Here is a 24,819-nt window from a genome sequence, read left to right on the forward strand (position 1 = left end):
GGGGCGCATCTGGCAAAGCAGAGCTGCCTGGCCAGAGACTATGTGTGCCCAGGCACGTGCCAGGGAATGTACCTGCCATCGGCTCGGCTGGTAAAGCCACCCAGGATGGCAGAGCTGCTGTCAGGAAATGTCACCACAGAGCTGCACCACTCGGGCTGTGTTGGCCAAGCAGGCAGGGGAGGGCAGGCTGAGCCGGGAGCCAGAAGGGAGACTCACACCTCCCCTGCCCCTGGGAGTACAAGACGGTGTCACCAGGCAGGGAGCAGCAACGCCAGTGCCTCAGCACATCAGCAGGAGTGACCCCAGCATCCGGGACACTCACAGACCAGGGCAGCTTCATCTGCTGGAGAGCATGGGCAGGGCCAGTGAGCTCCCATCCTGGCCGCCAGCTTTACTGCCTCAGTTTAGTAACGTCTTCGTTACTAACAAGAACAAAGAGCAGGATGGCAAACATGCAGGCTTATCACGAGAAGGCTCAATCAAAGGGCCAAGCTGCCACTCTGGATGCCCACACCTCCACAGGCACAGCATGTGGCACAGCACGGCATGGCACAGCGCGGCACTTCCCCTTGGCACGGTGCTTCCCTACTGCTGCATGGCCCCACCAAGCTCCCAGAACGCAGTCGGACCCAGCTCCTCGCCCACCCTCGTGACCCAGAGCAGCTTGTCAGGTCCAATCCTCACTGCCCAGCCAAGCAAGCTGCGTCTGCCACCACATCCACATCAGTGCCCGTGGACCCACCCTGGACACAGCTCTGTTTCCGCCTCCTTCACGGTTAGATCACTGCACCTGCAGCCACTCTGCATGACACTTAGGCTGAGCAGTGCTCTGAGCTACCTACCCCTCCCACAAGAGGTGGGGGTCCCAGCACATTCTTCCCACATCTTCTTGGCGTGTAAAACTGTGATGGTTTGCCGGGTCCAGGTGTTTGTTTTCTGGAGATTACAGCCCAAACCCTCATCTGCTTCCAAAACAGGCTTCCTGCATCACACACCCCCTGCCTGCTCCTCCCAACGCACCCTCTGCTCCAGACCAGCTCCTGGCACGGCTCCCCCTCCCTTTCAGGCTTCTCATGCATCCTGTTGCATTAAATACCTGCACATCCAGCCCCAGCCAGCTGGGTACCAGGCTGCAGCACCAGCTGAGCAGCACTGGTCACCCAGTCCCAGACCCCATTTGCACCTCCCGCATCGCCCAAAGCCCCAGCCCCCGGCGCAGCGCGAGGTGGCAGCGGTGGTACTCACCCGCAGGGTGTTCTCCCGGTCCAGGACAATCACCCGCCGATTGACGGTGTGCAGCAGTCGCTCCAGGATCAGCTGGATGTGCTTCTTCACCTTCACCTGCAAGGTAAGATGTGTCACGGCCGTGCCTGAGCACCCAGCGCTGCCTGTTGTAGTGCTGGGAGGAAAGGCACAGGGGACAGCACCATCACCGCAGCTGGGAATGTCCCCCGCAGCACAAAGCCAGTGTGGCGGCCCCAGCTTCTGTTGGGACCTGGCACTGGCAGGCTGGGCGAGGGGCATATGACCTCCCGGGCCACATGTGGTCAGCACCACTGCAATTACTGTGGCTTACCAAAAAAAGCAGACAAGGAGGTTGCAAAGTGTTTGCAGCTATTCTTGGCAGGGCAAGGGAGCTGGGGCTGAGGGCACAAGGTTTCTCAGCGCCCTGTAGTGCCCCATGCAGTGGGGAGGAAGCAGCTCTGCTCCAGCTGTGGGAGACAAGCCCAAACACCTTGGCAGCTCCAGGTGTGGGGGGCTGTGGCTGCCAGACAAGCCCTGTGCCCAGATCCTCAGCCATTGTGAACAGGCTTGTGGCACCTCAGGAGAAGAGAATTCACAAGCTGACTCTAAACATTCATGATTTATATGAAATTTATATGAAATTTGTATGATTTATGTGATTTATATGAAATACTGAAATAAAAGTCTTGTCCACTCCAGCACAGCAAGTACAGCTCATTTAATCACCACACGGGGGCTGGCAGCATCAGGGCTACCAGCTGGAGCTGGAACCAGGTGATGCACTCTGGTGTAAATGTGGGGCTCGGAGTCTCTGTACAGCTCAGCCTTGCACAGCCTCCTGGCAAAGCCGGCCACCTGGCTGGGGATGGCTGAGGATGCCTGCATCCGCACTGGGCAGACAAAGGTCGAGTTTCAGCTCGCACGGGGTTGAAACAAGAGCGGTACCCTCACCCATGAGCATCCTGCCCATCCTCTCCTTAAAGGCTATTTTAGGTTTACAACTTAAGGCCAAATCGAGACATTTCAACCACAGTTTCCAAGTTCCCTCCTGCTGCCTGGGCTTCCCAGTGCCGCAGGAATTAAAATGCCATGCCCCCACCCCAGGGCAGGACACTGGGGGCTCGCAGTAAGCCTAGAGGCATTCAGACCCCTGGCATCTCCAGCCCTGCAAGGCACCTTCCAGGCCTGACCCCATCACTGCAGCATCCCTGCCAGCAGCCCAGTTCCATGCCTTGACACAAGGGTTTGTCACGATAGTGAGCTGCAGATAAGCCCTTCCCAAATGCGCAGGGGCACCTGGCTACCCCACACCATCCACCGAGTGTGGAAGCCTGCCAGAGAGGCACTCACCAGCTCCATGTCCCCACGGTCCTTTCGCCATGCCTTGCCTGTGCCATGCTGTGCTTGCAGTTCCTCTGTTCTCTGCAACAAGGGAGTGGGGCTGATGCCCAGCAAGGGCAGCCCCATCCCACCAGAGGCCATCCTGGGACAAGTCCCATCTGGGTGGCCAGACACCTGCAGCAGGACCGTGTCCAGCCCGCTCAGCCCTGGGTTGCAGCTGGGCTGGTGTATCACCGTGATCTCCTGCTTTGGTACCCCACACCAGCGGGCAGGCTCCTGCAGGCAGCACAGGGGGAAGGGTCCCCACCACCTGGGCATGGTTAGCTCTTTGCTGCGGGGGTCTGGGCCGGATCCCCCATGCCATGGGGCTCTGGCCCATATTTAGGGCCATCACTGCTAATTTTGGAGAGCAACGGTGCCCAGGGGCCAGCAGCAGTCATGAGTGGCCACCTTCTCCCCTGCCCCTGCCTGGGTCTGCAGAGCTGGGACGGTGAGAGGCACAGCCGGCGAGACACCCCCTGCCCTCGGGGGGTGCTCCCCTCAGCCTGGAGGCCCCTTTCCCACTTACGGGAACTGGTGGGAACTCACCAGAGACCAGCTGAGGTGGGAATCAAAAGGATTTTAGCCCCATCTTGGGCAGGTTCCCACTGGGATGGCAGGCACCAACAGCCCCCCTTTGACTTTAGGTGACCATGATCAGCCCCAACCATATTGTGAATGGTAACTTGTGCTTAACCCTACTCAAACAGGTATAGTCAGGTTACTTCCAAGGTGATTACTGGAGAGGGAAACTGAGGCAGCAGAGAAGATGGTATTTACCTTCTGGGCCTTGTACAGCACCTCCAGGATGTTGCTGAGCAGCTCAATGCAGGCACCTTCCTCCTCCCCCTTCTCGATCAGCTCCTGCAGGATGGGCACCGCCATCTGCAGCAGCAGCTCCCGGCACTCTGTGGGGGCAAGACAGGGAGGCACGAAGCTGGTGGGTGCCGGCACTGGAGAGGACCCACCAGGAAAGGGACCAACAGGATGGATGGGACCAGCACAATGCCTGGTCTGGGCTGTGACCCACACATGTGGAGCTAATGTCCTCCTTGGGTGGAGCAGGGGTTTGGGAAAACGTTAAATCCTGGTGGGAAGGCTCCAAGACAGAGAATCCACTGCACCCTATTACTCAGCTACCTACACTCTCTGGTAAAATAAAGTAAAATAAAACAGAAAAGCTTCATCTGAACCTCTCTGGCTTCAGCTCCTGCCAATGGACTTTGTTCTGCTTCTCTACTCTGTTAAAGGCACTTCAGATTTAACAGATGGAGACTTTTAAACTGGACACCATCTAGATAAACTAGAGTCTCCAGTGCCAAATATATGAAAAACCTGCTGCCCTTCCTACTGCGTACCCCACTGCTCCTCTGGCCAGGGCTGCTGTTTGTGATACCACCCTGCACTGACGGTGCCACATTGCTGACTGTCACTCTGGTGGCATCACTAAAAGGGGACCAAGGAGAAGGAACATGGGGGAAAACATTTCTTCACTGTTTTCATGCTGGCACAACTGTCTGCTTGTTGTGCAGCATGGAGGAGCGGTGTCGTGCTGGCTTCTGGCGGGCACAGGCAGGGATGCAGGGCAGGATGCAGGGAGCATTCATAGGACCACGGCAGCTCAGAACAGAGCTGGAGCATGCAGCAGGCGATGACTTCAATGGCTGAGTTAGACATGTTCACATTGCCATCGCTCAAAGCCTCCACGGGCAGAAACACAAAACGGTTCCTGCCCACAGCTGAGCTGCTCCCCTGAGCCCCCGAGACACAGGCGCCTGGCTCAGCTCCCCGAGGCAGCCTGCTCCCCTTCCCTCTGACAATACCACATGGATATCTGAAAGCTTGTCCCATCTCCCCCGCATCTCTTCCCGCCCCAAGCCCTCAGTCATTTCTTCCTCGCCCTGTCTTCTAAGCTTTGCATCTCCCACGGCTTTCTTCTTCAGTTCAGACACAAGTTTCTTGTGCCACCCAAAACCGCATGTGGACACAAGCCCAGCTGAGGCGCCGGTGATGCCAAGGAGGGTGCAGGGCACTCCCCCCACGGGGGCTGCATTGCTGACCCCTCTGCTCCCCCAGCCCCAGCCCCGTCCTGCAGCACTGCTGCCGCCCTGTGCTGTTCCCTGCTTGCTCAGTGATTGCTCTCGCATGAGTGTTTTTAATTTAAATCTTTCAAAACCTTTTCTCCAACTTGCTGAGATTATTTTAAATCCTGATGTCCTCCTGCATGCCTCCAGTCACTTCTGCCTTGCAGGGCAAAATTTACCAAATCTACTCTTTCTTCCGTCACTCAGATTACTCCAAAGAATACCAAACCACATCAGAGTCAGGGCAGGCCTGGGGACTCCTGCTCAGCATGCCCTCCCAGTCTGACAGCAAGCCCCCAACACCCCCTCCCCGAGCCATCACACTGTGTCCTGCTTTGGCTAAGCCGTGTTTTCCTTTGCAGCCCAGCAGCTCTCAGGCAGCAGCAGAGATTCCAAGGGCACCAGCGGTGCCCTGGCGAGGGGCCAGGCAGCTCATTGCTCCAGCACAAGGGGCAAGGGAATTGCCTCCCTCTGCGGAACTGCCCCCAGCATGGCACTGCCTCAGGGGCACGGGGGGGGGCCTCTGCAGCAGCAACCCATCCCCATCCTGTGCCACGGCCCTCCCAAGAGAGCTCAGCATGGGCAGGACCCCCGGTGTCCCTTCTCACCATAGGACTGGAAGATCTTGCTGTTGACGATGCTGGTCAGGGACTGCAGCTTCTGCTTCAGCAGGCGCTGGGGCAGCAGGTTCCCAATGAAGTCCCGCAACAGGGCCCTGTGGTCCAGGCAAGAGGCTTTAACGAGTATTAAATACAGGGCTTGCAAGGGCCCCACTTGTTTCCAGTCCTGAGCACCTGCAGCCCCTTTCCTTCTGCAGAAGACAAATGCAGCAGCAGGGGGTCGGGTACCAATTGCACCTGTGTTTTGGCCAGGGGCTGCCAGGCAGGGGGAGCCCCCCGATGGGGGCAGAGCTGTGTGGGGAAGTGCAGGGCAGGATGGTCCCACCGCAGAAAGCTGTGAGGCAGCCCGTGCCCACCGCAGATGGTTGCACAGAGACACCTGGCGTAAAAACCCTGCCTGAATGCCCAAACCAGACCCAGACGGGACTGGGGGTTTCCAGGCTCAGTCCCTGCCTGAAGCACAGGCTACTGCTAAAATTAAGCAATACCCGCCCCTGTTTTTGCACTAGGAAGGAGATAAGGAGGCAATTCCCAGGCGTGAGGAAACCCAGACCCCTCCTCCTGCCCTCGCCCTCGGCTCCACTGCATCAGCCTGCATCCCTGACAGCAGCTCCGGGACGGGTGTCGCCGTGGGATGGGAGCAGGGGTAGAGGTGGCTGCGGCAGGCACCAAGCAGACCACGGAGCAGGGCTGGGGATGATGGGGGCGACGGGGACCCTACCCCAGCGCAGAGGAGTCGAAGATCCCAAACACGTCCTCGAGGATGGAAGGCAGGTACTTCAGTGCTGCTCCCTGCGGAGAGACAAGAGCTGCCTGCGCCGGCCCTGCCTGCCATGTGCCCAGGGGGCAGGACAGACTGACAGACACTGTGCCGGCAGGGAGGTGACCCCGGCCCCTCCTGCCTCCCTGCAGGCTGCGGGTGCTGAGCCAGCGCAGTCCTCATTCAGCCTCCCCCTTCCTTGCTGAAGCAGCACTGCGCTCAGCCACCAGCCCCTGGCCCCTGCCATCCCTGGGGAAGGGGCGTCCAGCTGGGAGCAGCTTCCTCTTGCCAAGCCACCAGCATCCAACAAGGCACCCAGAACCGCTATGGTCAGGTAACTCTACCACTTTCAATAAGAATAATTGTCTCCAGCTTTTACTTTGAAAACACATAAAATCCTACAACATGACTGACAGGTACGCGGGCGCTGGCTGGCGTTGCTGTAACACCCCCCAGCACTGCTCCCGGCTGGGCTGCCCGCAGCCGCTGCTGCCACAGCCCAGGCTGCCGGAGGTGCGGGGCCGCCCCGCACCCAGCCCGGCTCCACACCCTCGATGGAAGGTTGCGTGGGTGGGGGGCACGTGGCCGGTTGTTTTTTGGAACAGCAAACCCACTGGCCACAAATTGTTCTACATTAAAATCTACTTTGTTATGTTTATGAAGTAACTAAGTAGTATAAATGATGAGTTCTGCTTCTCTCTGGCTTTGCTGGGTAGCTGGTCCTTCGGGCTTCCCTGGGCTCCCAACTGTGCCAAAGGCAGCACCAGGGACCCTCCCAGCTCCAGCTGCAGGCAGGTGCCAGAGGTGGTCTCCACTCCTGCATGTCAGCATCAGCTGCAGGAGGTGTGACGTCTGCAGGTCCGCACGGGGCTGGCTGCAATGTGAGTCAGCTCCAGGAATTTTTACCCAGTGGTTTCGGCACCAAGTCCATGCTGTGTTACAGCAGGAGTTTGAGAGACTGGTGCCTATTGCAAGTTCACCTAGTTTTAAAAAGTGCCTGGACAAGCTGACCTTGGACACATCCCTCGGAACACAGCGAATATGGAGATTATGGGCACACACCGGGTGAGGGCTTTGCCCCGGGCGCACCCTGCAGCGGGACGGAAACCTCTGCTCAGCTCCGAGCCCCTCCTTGCTGAGCAGACACTGCCGATGTCAGGGCAGGGCAGACCCTCGGCTCTGTGAAGATCTCCAGATAGAATTAAAAACTCCATCCTGGATCCGGGCCCTGGCAGCCACAAGCCGGCTCCAGCGGTGGCAGTTGCCTATCCTGCCGCCCGGCACCACATTTCTGGTGAGCCCGGTGAGCCCCAGTGCACTTTGCTGGACGGGGCTCTGCCTCGGCCTGTGGCACATTAAGCAATGATCCAGAAACATCTTCTCCCTCTGGGTTTGCAAAGACCATAATTGAGTCCACTGCTACCCTCTTCTAGCTGACTGAAATGGTGTTAACCTCCACCAAACGCACCCGACCCGAGTCATTTCTGTAGCTCTTGCAAACCCTTCTCTGATACTGAGACACCTGCTGCACCCAAGGGCAGCAAGGCTGGGCACAGCACCCACCAGCAGCCTCGGCCGCGCCACGTGCCCCTACAGATGGCTCCATTTAACGCCTTTTTGCATATAAACCCGTGGACTGACCGACTTCTTTGCAATGACACCACACTTGGAGTTGCCTTTGGCCACTCACTGCTGGCAGCTCCCAGCTGCCGCCCTGCAGCCCCGTCCCCTGCCCTGTCCCCTCTCTGCGCTGGGGCACGGAGCAGAGGATCTCCCATTATCCAGCTCCACCACTGCCACCTGTGCCCCCTGCACCAGCAACAGCCACGTCTGGCGAACCAGCATACACCGAGCTGAGAGACGATATCACTGGGACCCAAAAGAAATGCCCAACCCAGCACGATGCTTCTCTGTTTCTAATGACTTTTTTAGAACCAAGAAGATATATCTTAAGAAGATTAAAAGTAGTTATTTTAATAACTTGCACAATGCTAATTTTAAATCAGAATGCAGTTGTTAGTCTCGCCTATTATGTCAGTTATCTTAGTCAGTCACATTTGTAACTTCAAAAAAGTAACAGCTAAATTTGATTTTTCTTTTATTAAACTCCATGCTTAGTAAAGCTGGACTGATTAACATTAATTATACTGCCACCCTTTAACTCTGAATTGATTGCACCCTCTCCATGACTGAGCCAGGATCAACGGTCAGCCTCTTTGGTCTACAGCTAGCAAGGTCATCTGATTTTTTTTTTGAAAAATGAGCTAATATAGAATTTCTCCTATTTCTCAAGAATTTTTCCAGCGTTACAAGACTTCTTAAACATTGGTATCTATGTCTCAGGAAGGATTTCTTCCAGAAACTTGTTTTGGCTTTTATTGTAACTGCCAAGACAACTGCCTGGCCTTCCAGAACTGAAAATGTCCGTCTTTCACCGCTGAGGATGAGCTCCCCCTTACTGACTTTTTGTGGCAAGAGCACATCAGCCTGCCCACAACGTACAAATTGTGTCCCCTTTCCCACCAGCTGCAGAACCACCTGGCCTGTCCATGCCACTGGTGATGCTCCAGCAGCACCGGCGAGCTGGAGGATGGGCGGCTGGTGCCCACCCACCAGGTCCGGCGGGAGCGGGCAGGGAGGTGGCCCTTGGGGAGCCCAGCGCAGAGCGGGGATGGGTGCAGAGCCCGGCAGCTGCACAGCGGTTTGCACATTGCCTGCGGCAGGGTGTCCCACAGAAACCCACCCATGCCAGCAGCCACAGGGGAAGAGTCAGAGCAGCCTCAGGGACACTCCAGCCACGGGCACACGCGAGCACCCGCTCAGCAAAGCACACCCCCTCAGCAAACCGCACTCCCTGGCCCAGGCTGTGAAATGCAAACACAGACCCCAAGACCCCCCATCTCCTCTGCTCTGCCCTGCTGAGCTGTGGGTAAGCCTGGACCTAAACCGAGGAGAGATGGCGGGGAGCAGGCTGTGCCTCCCCAGGTACGAACAAGGGGGAACGTGCACCCACTGCCAGCGGCTGTGTACCTGAGCAGGCTGCCTGCAGGCACAGGACACAGTCTGGGTCCCCTGACGCTCCTGGCCGCGCTAGCAGCGGTCTGATGCTTTGCTGCACCGTGCTCAGCACCCTGGCAGCTGGCATGAGCCCCAAGTGTTTGCTTAAGCCTGTACCCCAATCCTGCCTCAAAACTCAGCTTCTTTGCGTGCAGAGAAAGCCAGGACTCCAGAAGGGAAGCAGTGGGACGTGTGAAGCTCTTCTCAAGGGGCTCTGGCTACAGCAGCGAGCAGCTGCAGCAGAAGCCCTGTTCCCTGGCTGGAGATGCACAAGGCAGCTGCACGCCGGGAGCAGGTGGCCTTCCACCTCCGTCTCATCAGGGCACCCTCCAGGTCACAGCACTTGTTGGGGATGCTGGGGTCGTTTGGCTGAAAAGATGCTCCTGCTCTCTGGCTAGGACCACATCGTGGGTTCATCCCTGGCCCTCAGCCTGTCTGACACCAGTAAGCAGAGCCAAAAGAGACTCAGCGCCCTCTGCACTGCTTCAAGTAGTCAAAAGAGTACAAAACCCCCAGCCTGAAGCAGCCCAACAGAGGATGGGCTCTCTCCACAAAAGAGGTGGCCTTTGCAGGAGTGTTGCAGCTAGCGAGCTATTATCAGCTCTGCCTTGGGCTGATCAGATAATTGCAGCTTTAACCAAGAGTAGGCAGAACAGGATGAAGCTGCAAAGCTTACGTCAGCTGCTAACAGATCTTTTGGATATTACCTTCAGCTGCCGGATGGGAGCTGGTCATTGCAGCTAGAGATGCAAGGGGTCCGCAAGCACTGTAAAGCAGCTACACAGTCTGCTCAGAGAAGGAGGGAAAAATGTTCTCTCCTTGGAGCACCTGCTGAAGATGTTCAGGAGATGCCATCAGGATGGATACAGCAAGACCCAGCGGCTATGGTCCAGCAGGAACCGGTCCCGAATGCAGCACAAGAACCGTGGCCGGGGTGACCATGGGACAGAACACCAGGGAAGCCATGGGACCCTCTGGACAGGGGGAGCAGTGGTGAAGCCAGGCACATGGTCTCAGGCTCAGAGGGGAAGAGGACAGGACCTTGCGGGCTCACAAGCCTGCAATGGTGCTTCCCAAGGTCAGGGCTACTTGAGTCAGAAATGCCTTTTTATTTAAATAATCTTGGTAGACTTTTTTTCCACGGATCAGTACAGCTGTCAGCAAACTTGTGCAAACTTTCAGCATCCACAGCCTGCTCCAAGGAGCAGGCACAGACCATCACAAGGGGCCTGAAGCTTCATCACACAGTAGATGAACAAGCACTGCCTTTGCCTGGTTCACGAGAGGCATTTCCATCTCCTACCACCTCTCCAGACTGAAGGCAAATTTACAGCTCCCTGTCCCATCTCCCTGCTCGCGTGTTTCCCAGGATGGGGGGTGGGGGGTGTCTGTCTGGCCAGGCAGATGATCCCACCTGAAATCTGCCCCATACATCTAGTCACCCTTTGCTGGGGCTTCTTGCAGCTCGACTTCACACTCTGGAGCATAGGCACCAGACACAGATGCACCACAGGGACCTAGCTGTGCCAAAGAATGTTTTCTGTTTTCTTCTTAAGTGCTTTCCTGATCATTCCCAAGTTTGAGTGAGTGTTCCCTGACCAGTGCCAGGCACGGAGCACTATCCATTACATTCCCAGGTCTCACCCGCCAGCGTGCTGGTCAGCTCAGAGCCCATCGCTGGGCATTTACAGTTAAAGCATTTCTTGCTTTTAAGAGCATTTTCTGATTCTCATTTCCACACTGAACAATTTCATCCGGGCACTCTCCCCCACAGTGGAATGCTTTGTCGGTGACGTGGGAGAAACCCTGTCACTGTAATGCCTGTGGAGCAGCAGAACCAGCAGTGAGCACCAAGGAGGATGAGTGATGGCGAGGAGACTTGGCTGACCCTATGCTTGGGGTGAGCTGACACCACGATGCAGCTGAGCAGGAAGCCACACTCAGAAATACCAAACACAGGCTCTGCATCCACAAACCCGACAACTTTAAAGCTGGGAGGTCAATGGCCAAAAATGACCTGGGGGAGGTCAATGAGAAACCACGCCGGTGCCACCCCACACTGATGGAAGGAGCTCCCCTTTGTGCCACCCTCCAAAGAGCTGCCACCAAGCCAGCAACCTGGTGACAAGATCTCTGAGTCCAGGTATTTTACATCCAGAAGACGTTGCAGCAGAGGGAAACTCTCTCTGCAGGATGGTGTCCTGCTAGTGCTCAGCATCAAAGCCCACTGAAGACCCTGACCCCAGCATCTCGACCTGCTCAGCACTCCAGCAATCCCCAAGGAAGATCCGGGGGGGGAGCTTCTAAGGGGTACACTCCCTCTAAAGAGAAGAGCTCTGAGCTGCCAGAGAGCTTTAATCTCTCCTGCTCCCTCTAACAAAGTAACAGCAACCATAAAAGTTATTTTCACAGGGAAAGCTCCTGCTCAGCAGTTGGGATCCCACTGCAGAATTTGGCCCTTTCCAGGAGAAAGCACGGCCACGCTCAGCAAACCTGGCAGCACCAGCAGGCAAACTCCCAAGCCCCATCCCCTGCTTCCTGCAGGATGCTCTGGGCGGAGGGCAGCCCAAACTAAGGTATCCCACCCCGAAGCCACAGCAGTGCAACAGTACATGAAGAAATACAGTCTTCCAACCTGCTTTTTAATGGTGTCTGGCTGTTGCGCACACACACACAGTGCTGCAAGCGCACTAGGGGAATGGCAACAGTGCTGCAGCTGGAAAAATTGTCCTGCTGAGACAGGCAGTGGCTGCTGGCCATGCCATGGACTCACCTGGCCTCCCCCAGCCCAGCTGAGCTAACTGCAGCCTCCTCTCTTCCAATTAATGCTGCCTGCCATAAGGCTGCAGCTTCGGGGTGTGTGGGGTGAGGCACACATGTGTCTCCTTGTAGTCAGACACCCGGCATGGCTGAATCCCAGGTGTGGGCTTCATCCACTCCCGAAAGTCCTCTGCCTCCTCCCCAGCATCAGGCAGCTAGCGGACCCAGCTGTGCCTCGTGGCAGACCCCACCACCACACCACCTGTGCCTCACTGCTGTCATCTGCTGTCACCCCTGCTACTCCTGATGGTGATTGCAGCAGTCGCAGGGATGCCTTCTGTGGTGATGCACGGGAGAGCTTTCCCCTCTGCCCTGGACGGTGGCCTCTCTCTTCTTAGATGAGTTTCTATGAATCCTGTCCCACAGACCTGAACAAGGTGCTGACCGATGCAGGTGGATGCGCAGCAGCCTGTAAGGCTGCCGCACACACACGTCAGGTTACCATAGCAGAGAGTCTCTAGAGCAACGGTATTGAGATGGAAATCAGAATAACATCAGTGTTTAGAGGGGATAAGGAGGGACAGCCCTCCTCTGCACGAGGACAGCTGTCCTGTCAGTCTTCAAACTGGTTTGTGGGGGGTTTTTTATCATTAGATTAGTTTGCAAGGGATTATCTAAGAATGCCATGAGATAATGCAGCACAGGAGCTGCCAGCTGTCCCAGGGCCACCGTGCAGACAAGGTCCCCACCTGCACTCTACCATGCCTCTCTCCAGCTGGGACACGGCGGCTGCAGAGCACAGCCACATCCTCGCCCCCAGCACAGCACCGAGGTGAGACCCGCTCAGCCCCAGCACCAGCTCCTGCCTCCTCTTGCTGACTGACTTCAGAGAGCGCACGTGACTCCGTTGTGTTCTCCATTCAGCTCCAACCCTGGCACTGTCGCACCGGCAGCCGGGGGACCTCAGCACCAGCTGCTAGTAACGGGTACAGCCATGCTTGCAGGGATCCACAGTGCAAAGGGCATGGTTTCTGCTCCCCCAAATTCACAGTGCCAGCCTGGCCCTTGGGATGCAGGGAGTGGGACCAGGCCAGCTCTGGGATGCAGACAAACCCCAGGAGCCCTCCCAAGACCCTTTTCTCCAGCCTTCAGCATAGGCACCAGTGGCACTAAGTTACTGACACAAACCCGCACTGCAGCCCTGGGCACCAGTGCAATGTGGGGCTTTGCACCAGGGGCACAAGTGGGGGTCCCTGGGGAGAGTGAGACCCTGCACAGGGCGGCAGCTCCCTTTGACACCCTGTGCATGGGGAGGTCTGCGCTCAGGAAGACTGGTGTTGCCACTGTACGGGCACAGCCGGTGTCACCCTGGCACGGGGACAGCCAGCACCTCAGCTGGGGCACCATCCATCCTGCCACGTCAGAGCCCACACACAGTACCATCCCCACCTCCATACCTGGCAGAGCAGCGTGGGACCCTCCAGCGGGGACTTCATCAGCTGGTTCAGGGAGAGGAAGAACCGCTGCAGTGACTGCTGGAACTCAGCCGTCTCCTTCCCCTCGTAGAGCCTGCAACAGCCAGAGTCACCGCACTGCCGCCACCGCACCATGTACTTTCCCCCGGCACCAGCCGCACAGCTGCCTCTACTCACGCATCACCTGCCAGCCCAATTAATTATGCTCCTGGGTGACCGTTTTCCATAGCTGGGTCTAGCAGTGAGCCCCAGCATGGCCACTGGCCAAGCACGGCCACTTGCCCAGTGCAGGGTCCAGCTAGAATCAACATTTCAGATGTGCAGAATTACCCATATTAAAGATTGCTATCTGCTGTCTTATTTATACACACCATTTTATACGGGCTCACATATATACTTTTTTTTTTTAATAGAATCTCCTACATGATTTTATGCAGTGAAGTCCTCTCAAATCTTCCCACCTGAGCAAGAAACCTCCTGCCCCCCCCCCCCCCCCCAGTCCTGAACACAACCTGCACGCCCAGTCGCAGAACAAACCAAACACATGGAGAATTTTAGACATGACATGTGCAAAACTGCGAGAAAGTTTCAAAGCCACTAATCGAATGCATCACCGTGAGAGTAAAGGCATCGCAGCAACTCCTTGCGAAGAACAGGTGGTGCTTGAGCACCCCACCCCGAGCAGCAAGCAGAGCAGCGAGCCTCGCTGGGGAGCGCTTTGCATGCACCGGTGGGGAAATGATGAATAAAACACTGATCTCCCTGTGGCCGCGGGGACAGGCACCTCTTCCAGCCCGACCTGACGACTCCCGCACGCCACCTGCCACCACAGCAAGCAATACGTGTTTGGTTTTTAATTGTGTTTTCATTTCTAATTACACATACAGCAGCAGAACAAACAAGATCCGTCATTTCTTGCTTACCAGCTATTTTTATTGAGCTTAGCTTTTGCAAAAACCTTGCTGCTTTGTTTTATAAAATCACAGTTGGATAGCTCTCCCTTCAAATTCATCTTTCCTATCTGGTAAACGAACCCGAGGGAACATTGTAGCTCTGGCAGCGGGAACAAGCCTGTTGATCTGCCTGAGGCATCTCAGATGTGCTCAGATAAGTGCATCAGCTGAGCCACGGCTGGTTTACAGCTGTTGACTGACTTCCAAGTCGAACCAGAGCTTAAACTAACTTCAGAAAGGTCCCTCCCTCTCATCCCACATGTCACCAAACCAGAGCGCCCCAGCAGCCCCTGTGCCCCACAGCCTGGCCTGCTCCAGCTGCCCCAAAACCCTGCCAGAGGCCAGAGAATTAAAGAAGTTGTATGTGTTCCGACAAGCAAAAGGAAATGAAGGTCCGTGTACAGCTTTTATTCTCACGGCAGCGACACTATCCAATGACCACAATTTATTAGATTTTCCACAGTCCCTCTTTCTAACACATCTACCCACCACCGGCTGGCCTAGATTTGCAAACTCACCTCCACCACAAACTCTTGACTACAAAATTCTGTATTTCTGTCTAAACAAGGGCACACATGAATGGGGTACGCTATTTTAACAATTGTAAGACATATTGCCAATGCTGATTTCCAAAATTTTAAGTGTGTAACGACTCAAATCAGAGCGGTAAAGCAGTTGGACCATCCAGCTCAATTAACCCAAGGTAATGGCTGATTTGCATTGCTGCAGCAGACTTAGGTCAGCACGGTCTTTAATTTAACACCAACCTATTGGTTTGGAGAAATTCGTCAGGAAAACTGGCGGGCACAGCCTGGTGCTGAAGCCCGACATCACCTGGGACACTGGGCATGCTCCCACCTTGGTTCCTGCAGCTTCGGGCTCCAGCACGCATGGAGCTTGAGGAGCGGCACAGAAATCATACAGCACTGCCACCAAAGCAGTAGAAAAACTTATGGGGCCAGCAGCTCGCTAGGACTGTGATAAAACCCGCGCTGACCGTGATGTACTTGGGAAGGGTCAGCGTGGCTCTTGGGATGGGATGCCATGCCTGCAAACCCCCTGCTGTCCCACCATGGTGGGAGCCCAGCAGCCACCCCCAGCCTTTGGGGAACTCCAGGGATCCGAGCAAAGTCCCCTCAGGGGGGCCAGTGAGGATGCTCAGCAGCTGTGGGGTCCCTGGCTGCACAGGTAACTGGCTGGGGTGAGGAAGAGGCTGGTCCTCGCAGGGGTGCTGGGATGGTGGGAGCAGTAGAGGGGATGAGTGGGGCCGTGTCAGAGCCCGTGGGTGCTGCCAGAGCTGGGGCAGGTGCGGGAACCAGGGGGGCTGAGCAGGGCTGGGCAAGGGGGCCACGAGCTGCAAAGCAGGCGGCTGCAGAGGGATTCTGGCAAAAGTGTGTGACCCCAGCCTCCCCCATGCCAGCAGGAGAGAACACCTGGCACGGGGCAAGCCCTGGGGTGACAACAAGCACTTTCAGGAAAATTTTGCTGTCCTCAGTGGCACCCAAAAAGCAGAAGCAGCTAGAGGAACTGGCAAGGAGGAAGCAGCAAGTGGGAGCCCACATTACCACGGCATCACCAAGCCCCAGCTCCCCCAGCCCCCTCCCCAGGGTGATGGAGCCACACAGGTGCCAGGGGGGTCCAAGGGAACTCAGGGTTACCATGGTGGGGGACGGGAGAGGATCCTGACATCGTGAAGGGGGCTCCACTGGCCCCTGCCTGCCCCAGTGCAGTGCATGGGGTGCCAAAGGGACTGTGGCTGGAGATGGGGATGTGTTCCCACAGGAAAGCATGTTTTGGGCACAGAGATCCTACGGCCAGCACCAAGGTCCGGCCCCTTCACAGCCCACTGGCTCCCACGCCTCCTGCCCGAGGCAGGGGGGAATCAGGGAGCCCCTTCCCCATGCAGTGGCCATGGAGCTGCCAAAGGGGTTTGAGCAATGAACCTCCTCCCCACACCAGCGGGCCCCGGCTCCATCATCCTTGTGGCAACCTGGGATCCTCATACAAGCTACTTGAGCTGCTCATCCCATTCCAGAGGTAGCTCACATGATCAAATAGATACAGAAATCTGCAGTAACTCATTATAATTACAATCTAATTTCTTTAAATTATAGACTGTGTACAAATTGTAGCACCATATAAAGTGTTTAGAAGATCTGAGGAGTCTGTGTTATTGCACTGTTAAGATCACTAAGATAAAGGGAAGATTAATAAAAACACTAAATGTCTTCAGGGATGTCTTCGTTCCAATGCAAACAAATTCACAGGGCTGTTTGCAAATGCTCCATATAATTAATTTTCTCTGCCAGAAGTTCTATAAACCGGGAAATATGCTCTGTATTTTCATACATGACGAGGATGTAGGTACCTTGTTCTAATGCTGGAGCAACGCAGAGCCCTGGAGCAGCCGCCTGGCCACAGACGAGGCCCTGGGAAGAGCGAGAGCGACAAGGAAGGACAGAGAGGAGTGCAGGGAGTGCCGGCAGACAGCAAAGTGAGGTGGTGAAGTCAGGGTGGGTGCAAAGTGAGGTCTGAGGGTCCCCGGGGGATACCAGGAACCCCACACAGCTCCTCACCACGAGCTGGGCACGGAGCACTGACGGGGACACCAACATGCATCCTGGCACCTCTGCGTGGTGCTCAGAGCCTTCGAGTGGAGGCAACAGACCCCGTCCCCCACCCCGCTCCCTGCAAAACAGGCACCAGCCAAATAGCAGCCACGTGGCACCGGCCGTCACACTGCCTCCCACACACAGGCTGGAGCCACATATGCTGTATGTGAGAGCCCTTGGCACCCCTGTGCCTCAGGGCACTTCGCCTTTCGGTGCCCTCTACTTGGAATGAAAGAGGAACCTCACTTGCTTTTTCTGGTAACTCTGATGGGTTGCGTTTTCAGTTTTCCACCTCAGCCCACCAGCACAGCTGGGCTCACCTACGCCTGCCCGGCAGAGACTTGTTTGTCCCATCATGCAGATAAGGCCAGGAACCTCATGCACACAGGGAACGAATGGAACCAGGTCCTGTGAGGACTCTAGAGGTACCTGGGGCGGGGGGGGACGGGACACTGACCTTGTCCTCAGCAGCAACAAGGAGCCAACAAGGCTCCCACCCCTTACACAGCCTATCACAGGGTCACGGCATGGTTTGGGTCAGAAGGGTCCCTCAAAGATCATTCAGTGCAACCCCCCACCATGGGCAGGGACATCTTTCACTAGATCAGGTTGCTCAAAGCCAACTTGGCTTTGGATGCTTCCAGGGGTGAGTCATCCATAGCTTCTCTGGGCAACCTGCCCCTGTATCCCACCACCCTCACAGCAGAGAATTGCTTCCTTATGTCCAATCTACACCAACCCTCCTTCAGTTTAAAACCATTGCCCCTCACCCTGTCACTACAGCCCCTGGGAAAAAGCTTCTCTCCCTTACAACCCCCTTTAGAGCCTGAGCTGGGCAGGGGGATGAGCCACTGAGCCAGCACAAGCGCAAGGGGGGCTAGCCCAGGCACCCCTTCCCCAGGCCCTGGGGCAGGCACTGTACCGCCTCAGGTCTTGCTGCAGTGTGAGGGACCCCTGAGACCAAACATGCACTGTGCATTGGAAATTATTTAGAAGTCAAGTGACTGGCTGAAGCGTGAGAGCAGCTGGGACAAGGTCTGAGAGCTGTGGGCACTGTGAAAGTGCTTCATAGGAACCCTCCAGCGCCAAACACGTCTTTGTCACCGATGTGCCGGGGTGGTCCTTGCACAGACCCCGCTGCCCAAATTGTTGTCACTGCACCCTCCACCATCCACACCTGCTAACAGCAGTGTTAGTGCCGAGCAGGAGGCTCACAGGTAACGCCATCGGCAGAGCCGACGATGCCATGGGGCCAGCACAGAGGCTGACGAAAAGCTGAGGGTTGAGATGATCTGAGCTGAGCTCAGACAGCTCCACAGGAAGATGAGCCTCACTGAAAGCACAGTGTTTTCCTCTCCAAGGAAAAAATCCTCTAAAAAGCTCCCAAACTGCATGGGTTGGGCAGGCAGAAGCTCTCCAGGAACAAGCAAGAGCAAGGCTGAGTGCCAGAAAACCTTTCCAGCTGCAGTGCTGGCTATGCAGGGGAGCAGGCTGCCTGGGGAAGTTTTGCTGTCTCCACCATAGGAGGTTTTTAAGAGAAAGTTGGAAAACCCCACTCATCAGGGGTGACTTAGGCAGGAGGCCCCTGCAGTCCCTCTGCCCTTACACATGTGGTGTTTGGATTAGCCGTACCAAGGAGATGGGCATTTCCCAATGCCATGGCACGTGGCAGTGGGACCCGGGGCAGGGCCTGACCACACTGAGATCGAGCAAAGCCACCAGCACTCTGGGGAGGGGACGTGGGCTCCACACCAGCCCAGGGCTCATGTGCAACCCCACCGCTGCCGCACCAAAGCTGATCTCACCAGCACCCTGCACAAAGGCTCTCAATCAACACATGTGCAGGAAGAACCAGCAGCAATTAGCCTGACGGACAGCAAACCACAGGCATGCTCGTGCTGATGTTGACACATTGCCTCACTACCAACATGTTTTGCAAGTGCTGTGAGACACCACTTGTCAGCCAGAGTGGTTTGTGCGACTGCCACAGCCCCTCGTGCTGCAGGAGCTCTCCTGCCCCATGACAGATGGTGCTACCAACCACCCACACCAGCTCATAACTGCTCCAGCAGCAACCGGAGCACAGCGCACAGTGGAAAACTGCTGGAAACCCCAGGGAGAGGAAGCATGGTGGTGAAGGAGAGCCTGGCCAGGGACCAGTCACTGCCGTAGCACATCCACAGCGTGCCGAGCCCCATGGGTACCACCCCGGGGTGCCACATTGCACACGAGCAGCTGGCACTAGCACCAGGCAGGTCAAGGTGTCAGTGCCACAACCTCGGAACTGATGCTCAGCACCAACACTGCTCCCATGGCACATGGACCGCCACAGGACCTTACCGTTTCCTCACTCCTACAGACCCCATCACCAGGGGCCAACGCTCCAGCGAGGTTGCTGACACACAGCACTGGTGCAGCAGCCCAGCAGAGCATGGCACCTGAATCAGTGGGAGCAGTCGCCAGTACTTACTGGGCAAAGAGGTGCCGGGAGCGGACGATGAACTTGAATATGTACTCCAAGGCCTTGAAGGTACGCATGAGCGGCTCACAGGGCTCCCCCTGGCTCGCATGGTCCACGTACTGCGTCAGCACGGAGATCAGCTTCCTGCAGGATGGGGATGCGTGTGGCCGTGGCTCGGCAGGTGTCCCAGCCTCAGCCAAGCAGCCGTCCTGCAGCTCAGCTCCGCCGGCGCTCCCTGTGCCCCAGCCCTCCCTGCGCCCGCTGCCCCAGCCCAGTCCCTCCCTGTACCGCGGACGCCAGGTACGCACTTGTAGGCAAGCGTGGCACTGAAGTGCTGGCAGATGTAGGCCTCCAGAACAGCGTTGAAATGCTGGAACTTTCTGTCTGCCACCAGCCCCACAATGAAAACCTGAGGGGAGTGGGCAGCAAGCATGGCTCGGTGTGGGCAGAAGGATGCCCAGAGACAGCTGGCTGCCTGCACCCATGGCCAGAGTGGCATTGACCCCTTCTGGGGGCTGCTGTGGCCACCAGAGCCCCCTTGCCTGCCCACCCAGCCTGCCAGGACGGGCAGACCTCCGAGACAGGATGCCCAATACAAGCCCTGAGCCCAGCAGCTTCAGGACTCCTCACAGCCAGCTTGCTCAGAGCTTGCACCTTCACCAACCCCAGCTGCCTACAGCAGCCACCCCAAACACAACCCTCCCCTGGTCCTGTCACTGGGGTCACTCTCATCTCAGCGTAGGAGAAATACCTTTGAATTTTTCTGGAATTGTCCCTTGGAGGGACAGCATCCCTGCAGAGCCACAACCCTGCCCTGTGCCAGGTTGGCCAGACCCTACCAACACAAGGCACTGCGGTGGAGCCAGAGCTGCTGCACAGCTCTGAGCACGGCTCACCCGGTCAGATCAGTGAGCCTCATCTGACCTGGGCCCATCCTGTACTGGTCAGTGGGCTCAGAGCCACACTTAGCACCCACAGGGAAGCAGGTCCCACTTACCAGGGCATCAAAGACAAGTGTGTCATAGACATCTGTATCTGAATGCTCCATCATGATGGAGAACAAGGCGTCCAATGTGTCCTGGAGGAACTGAGGGAGACAAGAGGACGGTGAGGGCTTGAGCATTGGCTCCCAGCATTGTCCTGGACCCACATCTGAGTGCAGGAGCAACCTGCCTGGGCACAGAGCTCCTGTGCCCATCCTCAGCCTTTCTCAGCCCAGGGCGTCCAGTACTTTGCCAGGACACGACTCCCTAGCTCTGCCCGCCCCACAGTGGGAGCCCAGCACTGCCCCTCTGGCCGCACACTTGCCCCCCCGTGGGGCTCCCACGGCCAACAGGGCAATCGCCACAGGCAGAGGCAGCATCTCTTCCTGGGGAAGAGGCACTGAGGCCATGCAGGATGCTTCCAGCCCACCCAGTACAGCCTCAGCCCAGGGCAGCTCCAGCAGCTGCTTTCGGCATCCCGGGCAGGCTGCCAGGAAAAGCACGGTGCCAACGCTGCCGCCCACCCGGCAGCTTTCACATCCCTCTGCCCCCCGGCAGCAGCCATATGGGGACATGGCTGGAGGTGTGAGTGCCGGAGCAGGGAAGATCCCAGTATGGCAGCAGAGGCAAGGTCCTGACTGTACCTTGATGACCTCCCCTCCATCCACGTTCATCAGTTTCTGCAGGTTCTCGGAGAGGAGGCTGGGCTTGGAGCGCCACTTCAGCAGCCCCAGCAGGTTGACTGGGTGGGAGGAACAGGAGAGTCAGCACAGCTTCACTGGTTGCCAGGCCCAAACGTTACCGACCCCCAGGCTCCTGCATCCCCCCTGCACCACCCAGGGCAACTGGCTGGAGAACCCCATCCCTGGGAACACGGTGCCGCTCACTGCTAGCTCCATGCTGGGAGAAGCACGGGGTGAGTGCCCATCATCATGAGCTCCCACCGCTCTACCTCTATCATGCAGCCACACGGGCAGGGGCTGCCTCCCTCCTTACCCCCTCCTCCTTGGGAGAAAAACTGAGGCCCAGAACACCAGGACTCAGCCCTGGAGCTGCAGCTTCCCCAGGAGCCCTTCAAGGAAGGGACATCTGCTAGCAGCAGCCAGGACCCTGCCGAGCTCCGACTCCCAGTACAAACCCTGCTCAGCCCAGAAAGCTTCCTGACTTCCGTACCATAAAAGCATAAAACTCGGTCAAACAGAAGGTTGTTACTGCAGAAGCTGTAACTGTGCGGCAGGAAGGGAATTGACTGAACAGCAACGGCCCCAAGCCCGGCTCGCACTGAACCTCAGTAGCCCCAGACCCTGTCAGCGCAGCAGCGATGAGTCACTGTGCGCCGTGTCCCTCGAGCCATGCGGCTACGGTCCCCAAGCCCCACACCCTGCGCCAGGGCTGCGGTTTCCCCAGCTGCGTCACTGCGCTTCAGCAAAAGTGGGACAAAGCATCGCCATCGGCCGGCCCTGCAGAGGGTGTGCAGCATCCCGCTGCGGGGTAGGAGGGAGCCCCGGCTTTTCTGTGCGATATTCCCTTGGCCAAGCTCCGCTGCCGCCTGCCCGCGGAGTGGGAAGCATGCCAGGCACTGGTGCTGCTGTGCAGCGTGTAACTCTCCAGACAGCTCCAGATGTTACCTACAGGCACTGATGCTGCCCACCCCAAGAGATGAGTGGCTGCAGCTGCTGCAGGGCTTTCCACAGCAACACAGATACGCGCTGAGAGCATGGCAGCGGCCTGAGTGCCGGCACCACCATGCAACACGGTGCGGTCGGGCCCGGCGAAGGACCGGGCTGCCTGTCCCCGTTATGGTGGAGGCACGTGTACCATGCTTCCCCGAGCTGGATGCCCGCAAGGGCAGCACGGCCCCACCAGCCCTCCCTGCCCGCTGCTGGCCTTGCGCTCCCTTCCCTGCTCGCTTCAGAGGGGCACAGGAAGCCATCTGATAACCACCAGCACTCGCTCAAGGTTGCTGACACTTCTTTGTCCTGCCATCTCCCAAAACATTTTGTACGAGGTAAAATCCCACCAGCAAATGCCAACATGCCTGTGCTGAGGTGGCATGCATGCTGGTGGCTGCCCTGCGATGAGCCACGCAAGGCACCCCAGGGCTGGAAGCCCACGCTTGCTATAACCGAGGACGGGGGTTTAAAAACAGGGAGTGCCAATTCCCAGCCTGGTTTTGAAGGGCCCAAGGAAGGTCACGGAGCCTTCAACAGCAACACTCAGCAGCTCCCAGATCAGAGGCAGCGGCTCAGTTCCCCCATGGGCACGAGCAGATTAATTACCATCTGCAAGGGTTTGTGCCAGCCAAGAAACTGCTAAGTACCCACAGCCCCTGGCAGCAGCTCCGCACCCCCAAGGTGGGAGAGTGCCTGGAAACACTTGCAGCCTGCAATTGTTTGTTCTCATTCCCTCGCCTTGGAAAACTAATCTGCTGCTAACTCAGAAGGGCTCAGGAGACAGACAAGCCGGAAGAAAACCTTAATAATAAAAAAAGAGGAAAAAAGAGAGAAACTCTCCAAGTTAAAGCCTGGAGTTATCAACCGGCAACATGCAAAAAAGACCTCACAGCAAACCATGTCCCGTCAGAGTGGCGTGGGCACCAGGGCAGTGCAACACAGGGTGCAGTAGCAGTGGTACCACAGGGCAAGGACAGCAAACACAGATTGCAGCACATCGGCCAGGGCAGCATTATCCATAGGATGGCAGCCCCCCAAGCCCCCAGGACAATGCTGCCCCATGAGCCTGCACCCACCCTGGGAACAGCCTTGGCAGTCCTGACCATGTCAAAACGGTAATTCAGTCCTCACCATCCATACCTGCTCTCCCTGCATCTCCAGCAGGCTGTCCTGGCACCGGGTGCAGTGGGTGCAAGCCCCGGTCCAGCTGCTTTCCAGCCGTGGGGGGAAGCGCCATCCAATGGGTGAAAACACACTGCTGGGGTGGGGGCACAGCCCCACCGCCACCCCTGCGGGGAGCTGGGACTCACCATTCTGGGTCAGCTTCGTGGAGCAGACGAGCGTTGAGATTTGGAAGCTGTCCCGGGCCGACACAGCTAAGCCCGACGCAGTCCCGCTCACACGGAAGGAGGAGCCGGAGAGGAGCTTCGGCTCTGGCAGCATCCTCGCAGAGGGCAGGGTCAGGTAGGCACCGGCATCTTCCAGCTTCCTGCTGTCACCCTGCAAGGCAGAGCACATGGCTTATACCAGGCTATGTGGTCCCGTGGGACAGGGCTGGCCCCTGGGCTCCGATGTGACCCCACATCACATCCCCTGCAGGGGGGGACTTTGCTGTGCAGAATGGGGCAGGGCAAGGAGGTCAGCAGAGCCATGCACAGGGAATGGTGGCTCCCACGTATCCTTATGGCTTGGTAGCCTCCGGCTTGTGGCAGTCGCTGGGATGCGGGAGCTGGCCACTGCCCACGGTGCAGAGCCCTGTGCAGGCGGCACAGTGGGCTCACCCATCATTAACTTAAACAGAGTATCCAACAAAGCTGCTCCCTGCCGGGCTCTGTGGGGACCATGCTCAGCTGGGACAGCTGACCGGGAAGATGCCAAGTCCAGGCCAGTGCCACTCAGGAAGGACACAAGAACCGGCAGGAGGAAAAGCGCAGGGGGATGTCAGTGACACGGAGGAGCCTGGGGCTGGCAGCAGCATTCTGGGAACGAAACACATGCCTGAGCACTGCCATGGGGATGGACACACAGCAGGCCACCAACCAAGTGGCCAGCACAGTCTCACACCATCACCAGCCCAACAGGATATTTCCTGCTGGCACAGGCATGCTTGGTCTCTCCATGGCATCAAAACGGCCCATTTCTTTTGTGTCCCCTACTGTTAAGTTGAAGAATTAAGATGGTGTTACATCTAGGAGGACTCACTGGAGTGACTTTCTAAATGATCCTTCCATGCTTGTTTGCAAGACTAGGACATGGATGTCCAAAGCTGGCCAGACATGTGATGGCAGACTGCAGCCTTGCCACCACGAGCTCACCGGTGCTTACTTATGGCTTGGCAACAGGGCATTTATCCTTCCCTGCCTGCAACCCTGCATGATAAAATTCTTCCTGCTGAAGGTCAGATGAAGATCACAAAATTGTTTGTTATTGGATTTTCTCTCCATCGAGCGTACCCACGGCAGCCAGCTGACTCACAGGAGGCACTGCACTTCTTCTGAGGGCAGCTAAGCCCTCGTAGGGTAACCTGGCTTAATTTCAGACATTTCTCGACCAGCATGAGATCAAGAGGTCTGAGAAGCTAAAAGCATATAATTCACATTCCTCTGGCAAACAAAGATAAAAAGATGAAATAGCTTCTGACTCCCAGAATCAAGCTCCTGTGTTTGCCGGGAAGAGCAGGAGTCAGCCGGGGAGAAGACAAAGCGGAGCACGACGGCTACTTGCTCAGGGGCAGAGGACGCTGGTGACTGTGACAG

General features: G+C 57.0%; 1 protein-coding gene across 3 annotated transcripts in view; it reads right to left on the reverse strand.

Annotated features, from left to right (window-relative positions):
- LOC121086147 (dedicator of cytokinesis protein 2-like) overlaps window positions 1-24,819 on the reverse strand; it is a 77,185-nt gene that overhangs the window by 39,463 nt on the left and 12,903 nt on the right. For 2 of the 3 annotated variants that reach the window (XM_040589447.1, XM_040589465.1), the window contains exons 18-28: window positions 23,374-23,563; window positions 21,035-21,132; window positions 20,405-20,494; window positions 19,716-19,816; window positions 19,417-19,551; window positions 13,364-13,475; window positions 6,051-6,121; window positions 5,318-5,424; window positions 3,406-3,533; window positions 2,596-2,667; window positions 1,246-1,341 (exon numbers count right to left, since the gene is read on the reverse strand). In XM_040589447.1, coding sequence (XP_040445381.1) covers window positions 1,246-1,341; window positions 2,596-2,667; window positions 3,406-3,533; window positions 5,318-5,424; window positions 6,051-6,121; window positions 13,364-13,475; window positions 19,417-19,551; window positions 19,716-19,816; window positions 20,405-20,494; window positions 21,035-21,132; window positions 23,374-23,563 — 1,200 coding nt within the window. The remainder of the gene's footprint in view (window positions 1-1,245; window positions 1,342-2,595; window positions 2,668-3,405; window positions 3,534-5,317; window positions 5,425-6,050; window positions 6,122-13,363; window positions 13,476-19,416; window positions 19,552-19,715; window positions 19,817-20,404; window positions 20,495-21,034; window positions 21,133-23,373; window positions 23,564-24,819) is intronic. The other variant, XM_040589455.1, reaches the window with a different exon arrangement.

Source organism: Falco naumanni, chromosome 1, assembly GCF_017639655.2.
Source record: "Falco naumanni isolate bFalNau1 chromosome 1, bFalNau1.pat, whole genome shotgun sequence".
NCBI lineage: Eukaryota > Metazoa > Chordata > Aves > Falconiformes > Falconidae > Falco > Falco naumanni.